The sequence below is a fragment of the Pochonia chlamydosporia genome, chromosome 2 (assembly GCF_001653235.2).
Source record: "Pochonia chlamydosporia 170 chromosome 2, whole genome shotgun sequence".
NCBI lineage: Eukaryota > Fungi > Ascomycota > Sordariomycetes > Hypocreales > Clavicipitaceae > Pochonia > Pochonia chlamydosporia.
Genome location: NC_035791.1, coordinates 744561 through 757472, shown reverse-complemented (window position 1 = coordinate 757472; position 12912 = coordinate 744561). Strand labels below are relative to the sequence as shown.

The 12912-nt window shown below is 45.5% G+C and overlaps 4 protein-coding genes across 4 annotated transcripts; 2 read left to right on the top strand and 2 right to left on the bottom strand.

Annotated features, from left to right (window-relative positions):
• Positions 1-77: 77 nt before the first annotated feature.
• On the bottom strand, positions 78-1449 carry VFPPC_13254 (fungal zn(2)-Cys(6) binuclear cluster domain-containing protein; the record flags this gene model as incomplete). Its single annotated transcript, XM_022428871.1, has 4 exons — positions 78-83; positions 136-1004; positions 1073-1238; positions 1327-1449. 4 exons carry the CDS (start codon positions 1447-1449, stop codon positions 78-80), a joined length of 1164 nt encoding a protein of 387 aa, XP_022284546.1.
• A 4005-nt stretch (positions 1450-5454) lies between these two features.
• VFPPC_02362 (hypothetical protein) lies at positions 5455-5769 on the top strand (the record flags this gene model as incomplete). The annotated part of the gene is made up of 1 exon (XM_018282024.1): positions 5455-5769. One exon carries the CDS (start codon positions 5455-5457, stop codon positions 5767-5769), a length of 315 nt encoding a protein of 104 aa, XP_018146315.1.
• Positions 5770-7630: 1861 nt separating this feature from the next.
• On the bottom strand, positions 7631-8446 carry VFPPC_02361 (hypothetical protein; the record flags this gene model as incomplete). Its single annotated transcript, XM_018282023.1, has 1 exon — positions 7631-8446. One exon carries the CDS (start codon positions 8444-8446, stop codon positions 7631-7633), a length of 816 nt encoding a protein of 271 aa, XP_018146314.1.
• Positions 8447-11582: 3136 nt separating this feature from the next.
• Positions 11583-12890, top strand: VFPPC_02358 (NAD dependent epimerase/dehydratase family protein; the record flags this gene model as incomplete). Its single annotated transcript, XM_018282021.2, has 6 exons — positions 11583-11718; positions 11780-11929; positions 11991-12143; positions 12201-12307; positions 12357-12458; positions 12513-12890. The coding sequence occupies 6 exons, from the start codon at positions 11583-11585 to the stop codon at positions 12888-12890; spliced, it is 1026 nt and encodes a 341-aa protein (XP_018146312.1).
• Positions 12891-12912: the final 22 nt, after the last annotated feature.

The following is a 12912-nucleotide window of genomic DNA, read 5'->3' as shown; positions in this document are numbered from 1 at the left end:
TGGGAACTTCAATTGCCACCAAGAGCTAACCAGTATCTCATCTAGTCAGGGTATTTTCTACCATGAACGGCGCAAATTTAGTCCTTATCTATGTTGATACAAATGATCCTACTAAGGTTGCCAGCCGAACATCACATTTGTAAACAGCACCTGCACGCCTTGAAGTAAGCCCCTGTGCGCCGACCACTCTTCTCCATCTAGTAACATCCCGACTCTAGCTATTAAGCGCCCTAGCCTTTGCATCCGTGCCATCCAAAAGCTGTGCAGGATATGTTTCTCGTCGTCATCCTCGTCATCTTCTGCCATACCGTGTTCTGTCGAATACTCGTACAATGACAGTCGGCGATCACTTCGCCGGTGGAGCAGGGAAAACTCTCCATCTTGCGACTTTAGACTTTCAAGCAGCTTTGCGCAGATGTCGATGAGTAGCATGACGTCCTGCGACCGCGATGAGCACCCATGGCAGCGGACCAGTGCCTCGCAACTTAACATGGCCGCCTTTTGACATCTCGCAAGACTATCCGTGGAGCCTCCATTTGAGGAAATGTCGGTAATCAGGGTCTCCCAGGTGTCCAAAGCGGTGACAGGACATAGGCAAGAGAGAGAGCTGGTATTGGAGAAGACGGGCGTGATGCTTTGAGATGTACTGTCTCCAGTGAACCCGATCTCGGTGGGTTCAGTAATATCCGTGTTGGCCAAAATATGAAGGGATGGAGAGCGATCAGAACCGCAAGGGTCGCTACCTGAAGTGTTCACGGGGTGCTCGAGAGGCAATTGATCTAAGAAAGCCTTGCCTCTTGGTATATGTCCAGTATGGTCTACGAAGTCAGATATCCCATTTGCGAGATCTAGAGTTCTGTCCGACCGAAGACTAGCGATGTTGGTGTTTGGAGAACCCATTTGGGATCCAGACGAAAGGCCTGTAGCTGGTCCAAGCGTAATTTCCGAGTCTGTCCAATCTGTGTCCTTGCGACTAATTTGAACTTGGGGCCTATCGAGATCATCTGATATGAAGCCTGTTAATATCTGAAAACTATAGGACTGACAACATCGTCCCCAGGGGTTGTCTCACGTGTAGCAGGGGACACAGACAGAGCTAGTCCCGACTTTTGTCTCAGCTTACGTCGTCCTTGCACGGCCCCGATGTTGAACTCAGTGCCACCTTCGGTGCCGTATTGGCAATCCAGGCTCCTTTTTTGACAGTTTCCGCAACCAGTGAGCTCGTTTGTACATCGTATCTAGGCGCGACAATCGTTTTCACTCATGTTAGAAGATATAAGGGCGTATGGTACGTGTGGACAGTTTGAGGGTTCAGGCGGAACGCACCTTGCTATTGCGACAGGCGTTGCAGGCTGACCGCCGATGCTTCCCATTTTGTGGCCGCTCAAATGGCGGCCCTGTCGAAAGAACTACGTACGAGTTGCTGCTTTGTTTCCAGGTGTTGAACATGATTAAACCGAAAGAGGGGGAATTCGCCACCATGGAGACCATGGAGAAGACCAAAGTTACTCTACTGCAGCTGCACCATTTATATCAGAGCTGCGCCGTTTGCAACTCGGTCTTCTCGTGTCTATATCAGTCTGACTGCAGGCTCCTCTCCACAGGTCGGCGTTCAGCAAGAGAAGCTGTCCCACACGCTAAGAGGCTGGGATGACGAGACATAAAACTACCACACCCAACAGCTAAATAATCTGTGAAGCGGGGCTCATATGCAACTCACATGCTGTTGGTTTTGAAGCCAACAACAATCACGGCCCATCACACGGTGAAAAGCTGCATGTTGGTTGCTCCGTGCTTTAGAGACGATTCTTGCGGGAAGAACCGGTTCAGTCCTATACTTGTTGACTAACCTACATCTATATGTTACCAAACAGCAGCTTTCTTTTACACCTTGAATCCTACAGATAACACCAATGGCTCTGACCCGCAGCATCTTACGAATGCCAACCCCCCAAACAGGATAACAATCGTGTTCTCAGGGCCACATCAGCGAGTATGCTATTCGGGATATGGTTCGGCGCCAACTGAGGTCGACGAGTCTAATGTGTGATTTTCCAGCTACCTGTTGCATATTACGGCCTTTTGTCATTTCTTTCGTCATTTCTTTCGTCATTTCTTTTGTCGTTTCTTTCGTCGTTTCTTTCGTCATTTCTTTTGTCATTTCTTTCGTCGTTTCTTTCGCCATTTCTTTCGTTATTTCTTTCGTTATGTCTTTTGTCATTTCTTTTGTCATTCCTTTTGTTATTTCTTTCGTTATTTCTTTTGTCATTTCTTTTGTCATTTCTTTTGTCATTTCTTTTGTCATTTCTTTTGTCATTTCTTTCGTCGTTTCTTTCGTCGTTTCTTTCGTCGTTTCTTTCGTCATTGCTTTCGTCATTCCTTTTGTTATTTCTTTCGTTATTTCTTTCGTCATTCCTTTTGTTATTTCTTTCGTTATTTCTTTCGTCATTTCTTTTGTCATTTCTTTCGTCGTTTCTTTCGTCATTTCTTTCGTTATTTCTTTTGTCATTTCTTTCGTCATTTCTTTCGTCATTTCTTTCGTCCTGGTTGTCTTCAAAAAGATTTGTCGTACCTGCCCCTTCGATTCTCATTGGCCAGTCGACCAAATGTTGACCATTAGGCTTGGAACAGCCAAGTGTTGCCCACTTGGTTCATAGGAGACAGCGGAAAACGAACAACATGACCTGTGAGGGAAACGCCGAAGAATTGCTAATCAGGCAAATAACAAAGGGTGGAGGTCAACCCTCGGCATTACCTTGACCCTTTCTGAGCCTGCAGACATCATCCTTGGTGCTAGCCTACCCTAAATAACCTAGCTAGCACGTTGTGAGAGGAGAGTCTGAGTGTCGGTGCAAGACATGGAACGGCATTGTTCTTTTTCTTAACAATAAAAATGTGTGGGACTAAAGTGATGGTGCTCCAAACATGGATTCACCGAAGCCAGGGGGACTAGGCCCCACTTCAGGTGCCTGCCACGCTCGGGAAGAACCCGGTGACTGCCTGTTTGGGAGGATAGATATCCGGCCGGGCTGCCATTTTCGCTATTCGGGCTACCCCGGCCCAATTTGCCGTTTGGTTGCTGGGGTGGGGTTGGATGGTCTAACGAGAAAGGGTCATTCATGTACAGTACGATGCAAATGCGGCTCTGGTGTGCTACGGCTGCTATACCCAACCAGATTAATGCAGAGGGGAGTCTTTTTGTTTTTTCCCGATAAATCTCTCACTACCAGAGTCAGAAGATAGGCCCCAATTACCACTCCAACAACTCGAGTATGATACCTCCTACAGCCCTTTTTTTTTTTTTTTTGTGGTTTAGACCTTGCATAATATTGATCTCAGCAGCTCTTTCTGCAATTTCAACTTCATCATAATGGCTGACGCAGGGATATCATCGCAAGCCTCTGCTGAAGCGTTGGGGACTCAACCTGGGCACAGAAAAGCAGATACCAGGCGTTTCTCTAACGCAGACAAGTCCAGCCACACGGCCATAAGTTCAAACATAATCGACTTTGATGGACCTGACGATCCAGACAATGCTATGAACTGGTCTTCGGGCAAAAAGACGGCTGCAATTGGCATGGTGACGGCAATGACGCTATTCTCGTACGTTCCATTCACCCTTCGCTGACCGCAGCAAACTTTCAACATGAGCCATGCCCAAGGCTAACGCGGTGGTACCTTCACTTTGTTTACGCAGACCAATAGGCTCAACAATTAGTGCTGCTGCAGCGGAAGATATCATGCTGCACTTCAACTCAACCAGCGACACACTTGCAGTTTTGGTGACGACAATTTATCTGCTAGGCTGGGTATGCGGTCCCATCATTATTGCACCACTGTCCGAAATGTACGGGCGCGCCATATTGTATAAGGTCTGCATCGTCCTGTTTCTAATATTCAACGTGGCGTGCGCTGTAGCAGACAGTCTTGGAGCCCTTATTATATTCCGACTCTTAGCTGGTATCGCCAGCTCATGTCCCGTTACACTTGGCACGGGTTCCATTGTGGACATAGTGCCACAAGAGAAGCGCGCGAGAGTTATGGGAGTATATGTTATTGGCGTTGTTCTAGGGCCGTCTATCGGACCTATTGCTGGAGGGTACCTGGCTCCTGCGTTAGGGTGGCGATGGGTTTTCTGGATAATCACCATCGTGGGTTCTCCGCTTGCAATAGTTGTAGTACTATTCATGCGAGAGTCCTATCCATTCGTATTGCTGCAACGTAGGACAGTGCATTTGCGCAGAGAGACAGGCAACCTAAAGCTTCGCTCAGCTCTTAATACTGGCAAAACGGCACGAGTGCTCTTTAGGTTCTCTATTTTCCGTCCATTGAAAATGCTCCTATTGCCTATTGTCTTTCTACTGTCACTTTACACTGCAACTGTCTACAGTTATTTATACCTTTGTTTTACCACCTTCCCGCGAGTCTTTGGCATTCAATATGGTTTCGGAAGCGGTCCGTCTGGCTTGGCGACGCTTGGACTAGGTGTGGGATCGATATTAGGAGTGTTATTATGTAGCAGTGTGTCGGATAAGCTTTCTGCATATTTAGCTAAGAGGCACGGTGGCGAGGTAAAGCCAGAATATCGACTTCCAATTCTTATTATCGGCGGGTTCTGCGTGCCTATCGGACTCTTTTGGTACGGCTGGACAGCCGAGCAAAAGTTGCATTGGATTCTACCTATTATTGGAACAGGTTTTATTGGTGCTGGCATGATCATAACATACGTAAGCTACCCCTCCCAGTCCTTGCTTGAGAATACCACTGCATCTCTAACACTTGCGCAGATGGCTACCACTTTGTATCTCGTCGATGCATATACCGTCTATGCCGCTTCAGTTACCGCGTCAAACACCATCTTTCGCTGTCTTTCTGCAACATTTCTACCACTTGCCGGTCCCGCATTATACGACAGGCTGAGAGTTGGCTGGGGAACCTCGCTCCTCGGCTTTATTGCTGTTGCTTTTATTCCCCTGCCTTTCATCTTTTACGTGTATGGTCAAAGAATCAGGGAGTCGAAGCATTCTCGGATTTCGTTCTGAGTTGTTAAGGCTTAGTTTGATCTCGCATTACAACATAATCTTGTAAAGATATATGTGTGCCTCATGCAATGCAATTTCGAAAAGTTTGCATTATTACGCACAAGAAATATAATAAATTTCTGAAATCACACCCAAGTTGATTGACTGCCAACGGATGCGGCGCTAAGTGCACAGCCCATCCGGTCCTTTGGGTTGCGTGACGGGTCTAGACCTCGGCTTTATTGAATCGCTGGTTCTAAAAAATGAGATGTTATCACTCCAGAACATGTTAGGAAACCCAAGGAGGTCTTTCCGGACCTCTCGGATTTAAAAAGAATCGTCATTCCAGCTTCTCCCATACTAGCACCTTTCTAGTCACACTATGCACAGCTGATTTGAGCCACAGCAAGCCGCGAGTAATGATTGAACATTCATGGTTATCCGCCAAACGAGTGTTTGGTTCATCAGCCATGACGAGCCTTATTTGTATTGCCAGTACTACCGCAATGTAGACCACCATGCTCTGGGGCCACGTCAGTGCATTATTGGGAAATGTCTTGCTATTGTACAGGCAGTTTTTGTAAAATGGATTATACTTCTTTTCTCCCCCTCAAATACGGATTTCCTTCTTTTCTCCCAGTCCATTGCTGCGTCAGTAATTCGGTCATCCTCTTCTTGGTCGTGGAATGAACCGAGGCCGGGGAAGTCGACCGTATCGTCACTTCCGGGCAGCGACGATATGTCCTAACATTAATGCGCCAACCATGTTAAGTTAACATAATTAAAAACCCCACCAAAAAAATCAACCCACAAAAAATAGGCTAAGTTAATATAATTAAAAAAGCAGTGTTAATATAATGTATCTTGGAGAGGCGATAAGTCTACAATGATGTTGGGTGCCCGCTGCTTGGAAAGAAACCCGACACCAGGGAGTGATTAGTGGTATAGGAAGCCGAAGTCATCCCTTGTACAGCCCAAGATAACTGACAAGCTGCTTTAGGGGCTACTACCATGAAACGCTGCTGGGCTTGCAGTCTTAGTCAGATGCTCTGTGGAGTGTATACGTTGTTGTGGCGCCGTGGACAAAGGTTTTTTTCCTTTTTGCAAAAAAAAGGAGGTAAATTCGTTTATTATGTGGCTATGTGCAACGGGCTGAGCCCGACGGTCAGAGCATTGCCAAAAAATACAATACAAAATGTATTTTTGTATTGTATTTGTATTGTATTGCATTTAAATACAATACAAAATACAATACATAGGATCTTAGATGTATTGTATTTAAATACAATACAATACAAAATACAATATATAGGCTAGGCAAAAAATACATTATATTGTATTTAAATACATTGTATTTTTATATTTATAGGCAGTTACTATTAATAGTAATTTCTTAAGGTTCTAAGTTTAATTTCCATGTAATGCAAAAATATAGCCTAATTTAAAGTAGGTTTTTAGAAGCTAATTATAGCTAATATAGCTATTTCTAGCCCTATTACTAATTTATTAGCTATTTTTAGCTACTATTATAGCTAAATAGAATTTCTAGGGATTTTTTTAGTATTTCTTTTTTCTAATTAAAATATAATGTATTTTTGTATTATATTTTTGTATTATATTGTATTTAATATAATATAAAATACAATACAATACATAGAGTAGGTAAAAAATACAAATACAATATAATACAAAATAAATACAATACAAAATACAAGCAACCCCCAAAAAATACAATAAATACAATACAAGCAATGCTCTGATTAAAAGAAAAGAAAAGGAAGAATTAATTAATTAGAATATAGCTTAAATTAAAGACTCTTAATCTAAGCTAGAGAGATATATTAATAAGAGAAGGTTTAATATTTCTTAATTCTATTAAACTCTCTTTTTAATATTTATTGCTTTTTAAACCTTTCTTCCTTTTAGCTTCTTCTTTAGTGTTAGGAAAATCCCTCAAATTAGTCTATAAAAGAGAGTTATTTTCCCCTTTATTTCTGACATTCCTTTAGACAGTCATTCAGATAGTTAGTCAGTCAAGTAGTTCAATTCAATCAGTTATTTCCGTTATCTTCCTTTATTATTCCATAGCTATCTTGCGATATAACGGATTTGGCCATGGAAAGCCAGTCTGAGCCGACGGCAGGATTCCACTTGCTAAATTCAGCAAGACTGAAAGTCATGTATTTGTCGACACTCTTCTGACAAGTGTACCCTGACTGGACATTGTAGTATTGCAGTCCTTGGTGAGGCCGTCTTGTTGGGGCAACGGACTAACGGTAGCAGTTGGCTTTTGGCTGGTGGTGGTGGATAAGAAGGGTAATATATGAGGGTACATATGCACGCCCCGTATATATGGAGGCTATAAATAAATGACCCAGTGGGCTCTATCGCCCAAGTCTTAAGGTGACCACTTGGCGCTGGGTATGGGTAACATGTGGCGTCGTGTTGCTGTGCTGGTTTATTTCCATGTATATCGAATTGTTTACGTAACAGGACTCAGGTCTCCTCATATTAATTTGATATCGGGTTATCTTTCGGCTTTTGCAAAAGTCTCGAAGCATACAAAGTGCTTGTAATGTTACAACTAATGCCATTCTGCTTATCAAAGTCTAAAAATTATCGTTGGAGTACTTATGCTCCACCAACGCGTTACGAATAGCCTCTAGGCAATCGTCTTTCCGGAAGAGCTGCATATTAGGCCATCCGTGCTGGCGATATATACCAGCTATTAGGTCATTCCTGCCTGCATCATCTGGGTGCTCCCCCGCCTTTACATTGCATACCCTCGTAGAGCTCCGCGGAAGAAAACTCAGTGTCTGGTACTGCTCCTTCAGGACTTCAAAAAAATCCACAATAGCCCATGTACCAGCATCGCCACGGAAGGCATCAGCCTCATTTTCAGGAGCGTAGTCGTAAGCATCGTCTCTGACAGGTTCTCGGCCTGAACGATGCCTCACATCATAGTCGCAATCAACCCAGTATATAACACCAAGTTTCGTGTCAAGCAAGAAACGGTAACGCTCTTCAGAGTCCCAGGTAAGACCAACAACGTGAGGAGGCACGTCTTCATAGATGCTAGCGCCCTCAGAAGACATTCTTGCGTGTTCCGCAGCGTCAGTACCAAGTAGGAAACTGTCTTCCTCTGCTCGACCATGCCAGTCGGCAAACGTACAGTGGGGAAGTGCGTCAGGGCCATCATCATAGCCAGGAGAGTCGATGTAAGGGAGATGGCGAAGCAGTGAGATAACTTGGTCCGTCTTTCCGAGGCCTCGCATGCTTTCAGCTGTAATGGATATCCAGCCACCTTCAGGCGGTTCCTTGATGAGGTGGTCGTCAAGATACATTTTCGTTAGAAATGTGTAGTAGTCACGCACGGCCGACACCGTGGCATCATGTGAATACGTAATTTCACTGAGGGGTGTCATGACTCGGCACAGGAAATGATAGTGCAGTAGTTGTGTTTTTTTGAAGTCTTGCAAATACGTGAAAACGGAAGAGAATAATACAAAGCCCCGAGTATGGGAAGATGCGTAGAGAGGTGAGGTGAAGGAGAAACATGTTGGAAACACTTGGTGCTGGCGTATTTTTTTTTAAAATCTTAAAGCGGAGCTCTGCAGAAAATGGACAAGCAAACTTGACAGGCCCAACCTCCCTTGGCATCTTGGCATGCGGTGGTAGTAGGCGCCTGGAGATGTAAGCTAGTTCTGGACCCTGACCAACATTGAAGTCGCCAAGCTATAAAATTGCCAGCCGGCCCTTGTTTATCGTGCCGGTACACCACGAGGTTGCATACGAATAATTTACACCAATCGGCCAAATCAACGATCTTGGGAATAAACTTTGTTGACATTTACCGTTTACCCTGCTTGCCTGTCGTAATATCATCAGAGTCGCGCGGGTCACATTGCTTACAGTAATTACATGGAGGGGCAAAAGCTCCCGGGGGCGGAATAATCGGATGAGGGTTTATGGCGTAGTGAAACTGTTTGACGAGCGTGTTGCATACGCAGCTAATGAGCAGAAGGGTTTGCAGTAGTCACTGTGTCTTTAATACCAGACATGATTAATTTGACAAGATATATATTAAAGACAATATATGAACAACTGTTAGCTTGTGGCGCCAACAAACTGGTGACAGAGACCCATAAAGAAGTCACACCACATTCGTCTACAAAAACTCTCTGTTTTCTTTTTGGCAATTCTAAGGCTCAAGATTTACTAGGATATATTCAAACGGTACTCAAAGAAAAGGAAAGCTCAACATAGCTTCTACCCTGGATGTCAAGGGAGATGGAGGTGGACATCAGGCTGCTGATGTCTGCGCCTCATGAAAAGTTACTTCCAAGAGAAAGACAACTGCAACTGCTGCACAAATGGCATCCTACATCTATCCAGAAGGGGAGGATCCCGCGGGGGCTTTCAAATGGTGGCTTAGCCCTTGTGGTGGTGAGAGCAATCTTGTGCCAGATGACATCAAGAAAGCCTTTGACATCCTAAGTACTGTTTCCAACGGCGTAACAGGGTTCAAACCACCCAAGAACATTAGATAGGGCAGCGGAAAGAAAAACGACGACGGTAATCCCACCAACCAAGACAAACCTCGAGCACCCAAGAAAGGCGGCAGCACCAGGGGCAATGGCGGCAACGGGAATGGCAATAACAACAACAATAAAAAACCCTGCAAAATTCAAAACGGCTATTCTACAAGACGACTAGGCCGGTACAAGAATACTATCCAGTTTCGATCCTGTGTTAAAGATAAGACTGTCACAGACAACCTCGTCATCACTTCAGTACACTATGATGCCAACGCAAAGACCACTAACGTAGTCAAGGAGTGCCCCAAGGCATATACCCAGGCATGTTATCACTACAGTTCTGCTATCCGAGTTAGTCCTCAATGGGCTATCATTACATGCGCTCCGGAAGCGGGTAAACCCACCTGCATATCTCCTGAATAAGCAAGACGATGCTTGGATATGGGCCGGGAAACCGCTTGGCAATGGGCAACTCCTCCGCTGGGTTCCATGGAAAGAGAACCAGGACGCTGGTAAGCTTTGGAAAGGAGTCTGCTTCAAAGGGCCGGTAAAGGCCATATCAGACACCGACTTGGTACAACGAGTCAGGAATGCACCAGCTCAGAAGCAAAATATTGTGAAGGACGGTTCCGAAACTATAACCTATGCCGAGGTGCCGGTGGCGCAAAGACCAGAATGGGGCATGAAATTTGGTCATGCGGCAAACCCTCTCCCCAACGACGGCTTGGATGAAAATCCATGTTGGCCATCCAAGATACCGCTTCAGGATCCTGACTTTGTTCTGCTGACCTTTGACCGTTACTACACCTCTATTTACGGCCAAAATCAAGCCAAGGCTAAGCACCCATATACATGTGATCAGCCATATAACCCTCCAACTAACGGGGCGTGAGATGTAGCTCACCACGAGCCCCAGAAGATTTGTGTGAGCTCCTCTCACTCGATCAGGGTGACATTCGGGGTGCAACATCACTATAATGTCCAAGTTATGAATAATGACTGCGGAGTTTATGGTAACTTAAAGATTCACACATATAATTTCATGTTGAATTGATCCGAAGAATCTCGTTTTCGCTCTGCTTGCCATCCGCTACTCAGCGAAACAATCAACATGCGACTTGGCATACGCGGCACTATCTTCCACCTCGCAGGCCAAGCCGCCGACATTGTCACTTCCGCGGGTGGCGGGAGGCATTCTGTCACCGGAACCAACGTTTCGTTTGCTGTTCTTTTCTTCCTAGAGCACTATGGTTTACGATTTGCCATGGACTGTGTCTAGGATTTTTAGGCTCCTGGCAGCGTGGAATGTTGTAGCAAACACTAATTCCAAGGTTGCGTGGCAGACAAGTCAGTTGATACCAATTATTCACACCTAAGGCTATCCCTACAACGAATTCAGAACCATCTTTAACTAAACAAAGAGAGTGTTTGTTGCGGAATGAACAATGGCAGTCGTAGGTCCTGAGAAGGGGGAAGGGAACGACATCAACCCCCCTAGCAACACTTCATCCATCATCATCATACAAAATCAAGTCCCTTCCCTCGTCTTCCCACAACCTGCCATACATCCAGTAGACCGGATTAGCAATCATGTCAGGTTTTTCTGTCCTAACGTCATGGATTCACTGCCGGGACGGATCGATCCCCACCACCTTCAACAGGGCCGTTTCAAAAAGAGGAACCAAGTTTCCCAGAAAGAGCCTAGTTCTCGCTCCTAAAACCAGATCCTGTGCAATCAGACATGTCCTAGAATAAGGGGGCCACATTTGCAGAGATTTGTCTTAGTAATTCACACTTTTCTCCCCCTATGAAAGGCAACATCTCGGTTTTAGTTCGCAATCTTGGAAAAACATTCCCAACTATTCCCGCCGGCAAAAAAGCTTAACTCGGAGCTTACAAATCACTAGCGCGTCTATAAAATGCGCCACTTACGCTGCACTACGAATAGCTTCTGGATCTCCTCACTCGGATCAGCTGGGAACTTTTATCGTGATAATAATTTTCGTTGAACAAAAGAATCAAAATGAAGAGCCAAGTTTTCATCGTTGGTCCAGGCTATGTTGGTCGCGAGATCATTGACCTCTTGCTGGCTGAGGGACAGTATGAGATTACTACCCTCGTTCGCCGGGAGGCTGCTGCCAAGGAATTCGAACAAGACGGTAGGAGCGCATCAATTGGAGGAAGCTTTGATTCGTGTCGATTGAGCTAATTGAAATGCAGGAGTGAAGGCAGTTCTTGGTGATCTGAACGACTCAAAGTTGATTCAGAAACTGAGCGCCCAGAGCGATGTGGTCTTCCACACTGCAACTGCCGATCATTTGGAGTCTGCTCAGGCAATCCTTGCCGGAATTGAGGAGCGTGCAAGTCAGGGTATGTCTTTGGTATTAACTGATGAATTTAAGTCAAGACTAATTGATTCAATCTCGTTCAGGCAAGAAAACTATTTACCTTCACCAAAGCGGTGCCAGCGTTCTCAGTGACGCCTCACCCGGCAACAATGTCAACGACGAAGTTTTCTCAGACAAGACGCCTGCGCAGGTTGACACTTTGGCAGACACTGCGCCCCATCGCAAGATTGACCTTGGTATGCATCCCCCGCCAATGTGAAGCCCAGCAAGTGAAATAGCTAACATGTGTCCAGCCATCTTGAAGGCCCGACAGAAGGTCGGCAACATGGCCCGGATCTTCATTTGGATGCCCCCTATCATCTATGGCAACAACAGCAAATACAAGCGTCTCTCTATCCAGGTATGTCTACATGAATCATCTACCAACATCTTGCTTACAGCTCGCCCAGGTCCCGGCATTGACCCGTTTTGCTTGCAAACATGGACACGCCGGCTACGTTGACAATGGCAAGCAGGGATGGGGAGTAGTTCATGTCCTCGACCTCGCAAAGGTAAATTCGACAACCTTGTATCTATACTACAGAAAAACTAACGAAACAATTTAGGCCTATGTCCAGGTTCTCCACTGGGTTGAAAAGGCCGAGGATTCCGACCCAGAGCTGCAGAACCCGTACTTCTTCTGCGAAAGCGGAGAGACCACATGGGGACAGGTTGGTGAGATGATTGGAAATGGCCTCTATAAGGCCGGAAGAATTTCTACGCCCAAGGCACAATCCATCCCCGAGTCCGACTACGTGGACCTGTTTGGACAGTTCACACCTGATGTTGTTGGTTGTAGGTGTCGCAATCGAGCTGATAGGCTGCGGGCTATGGGATGGAAGCCTGAGCAGTTGGGCTTCGAGGAAGCGTTTGAGAAGGAGGACTTGCCTGTGTTGCTTGCTGAAAAGGGGGAGTTTAAGGCTTCTGGTATGACGCTTTCGTAAGCCAGAGCAGAATATCTAGAAA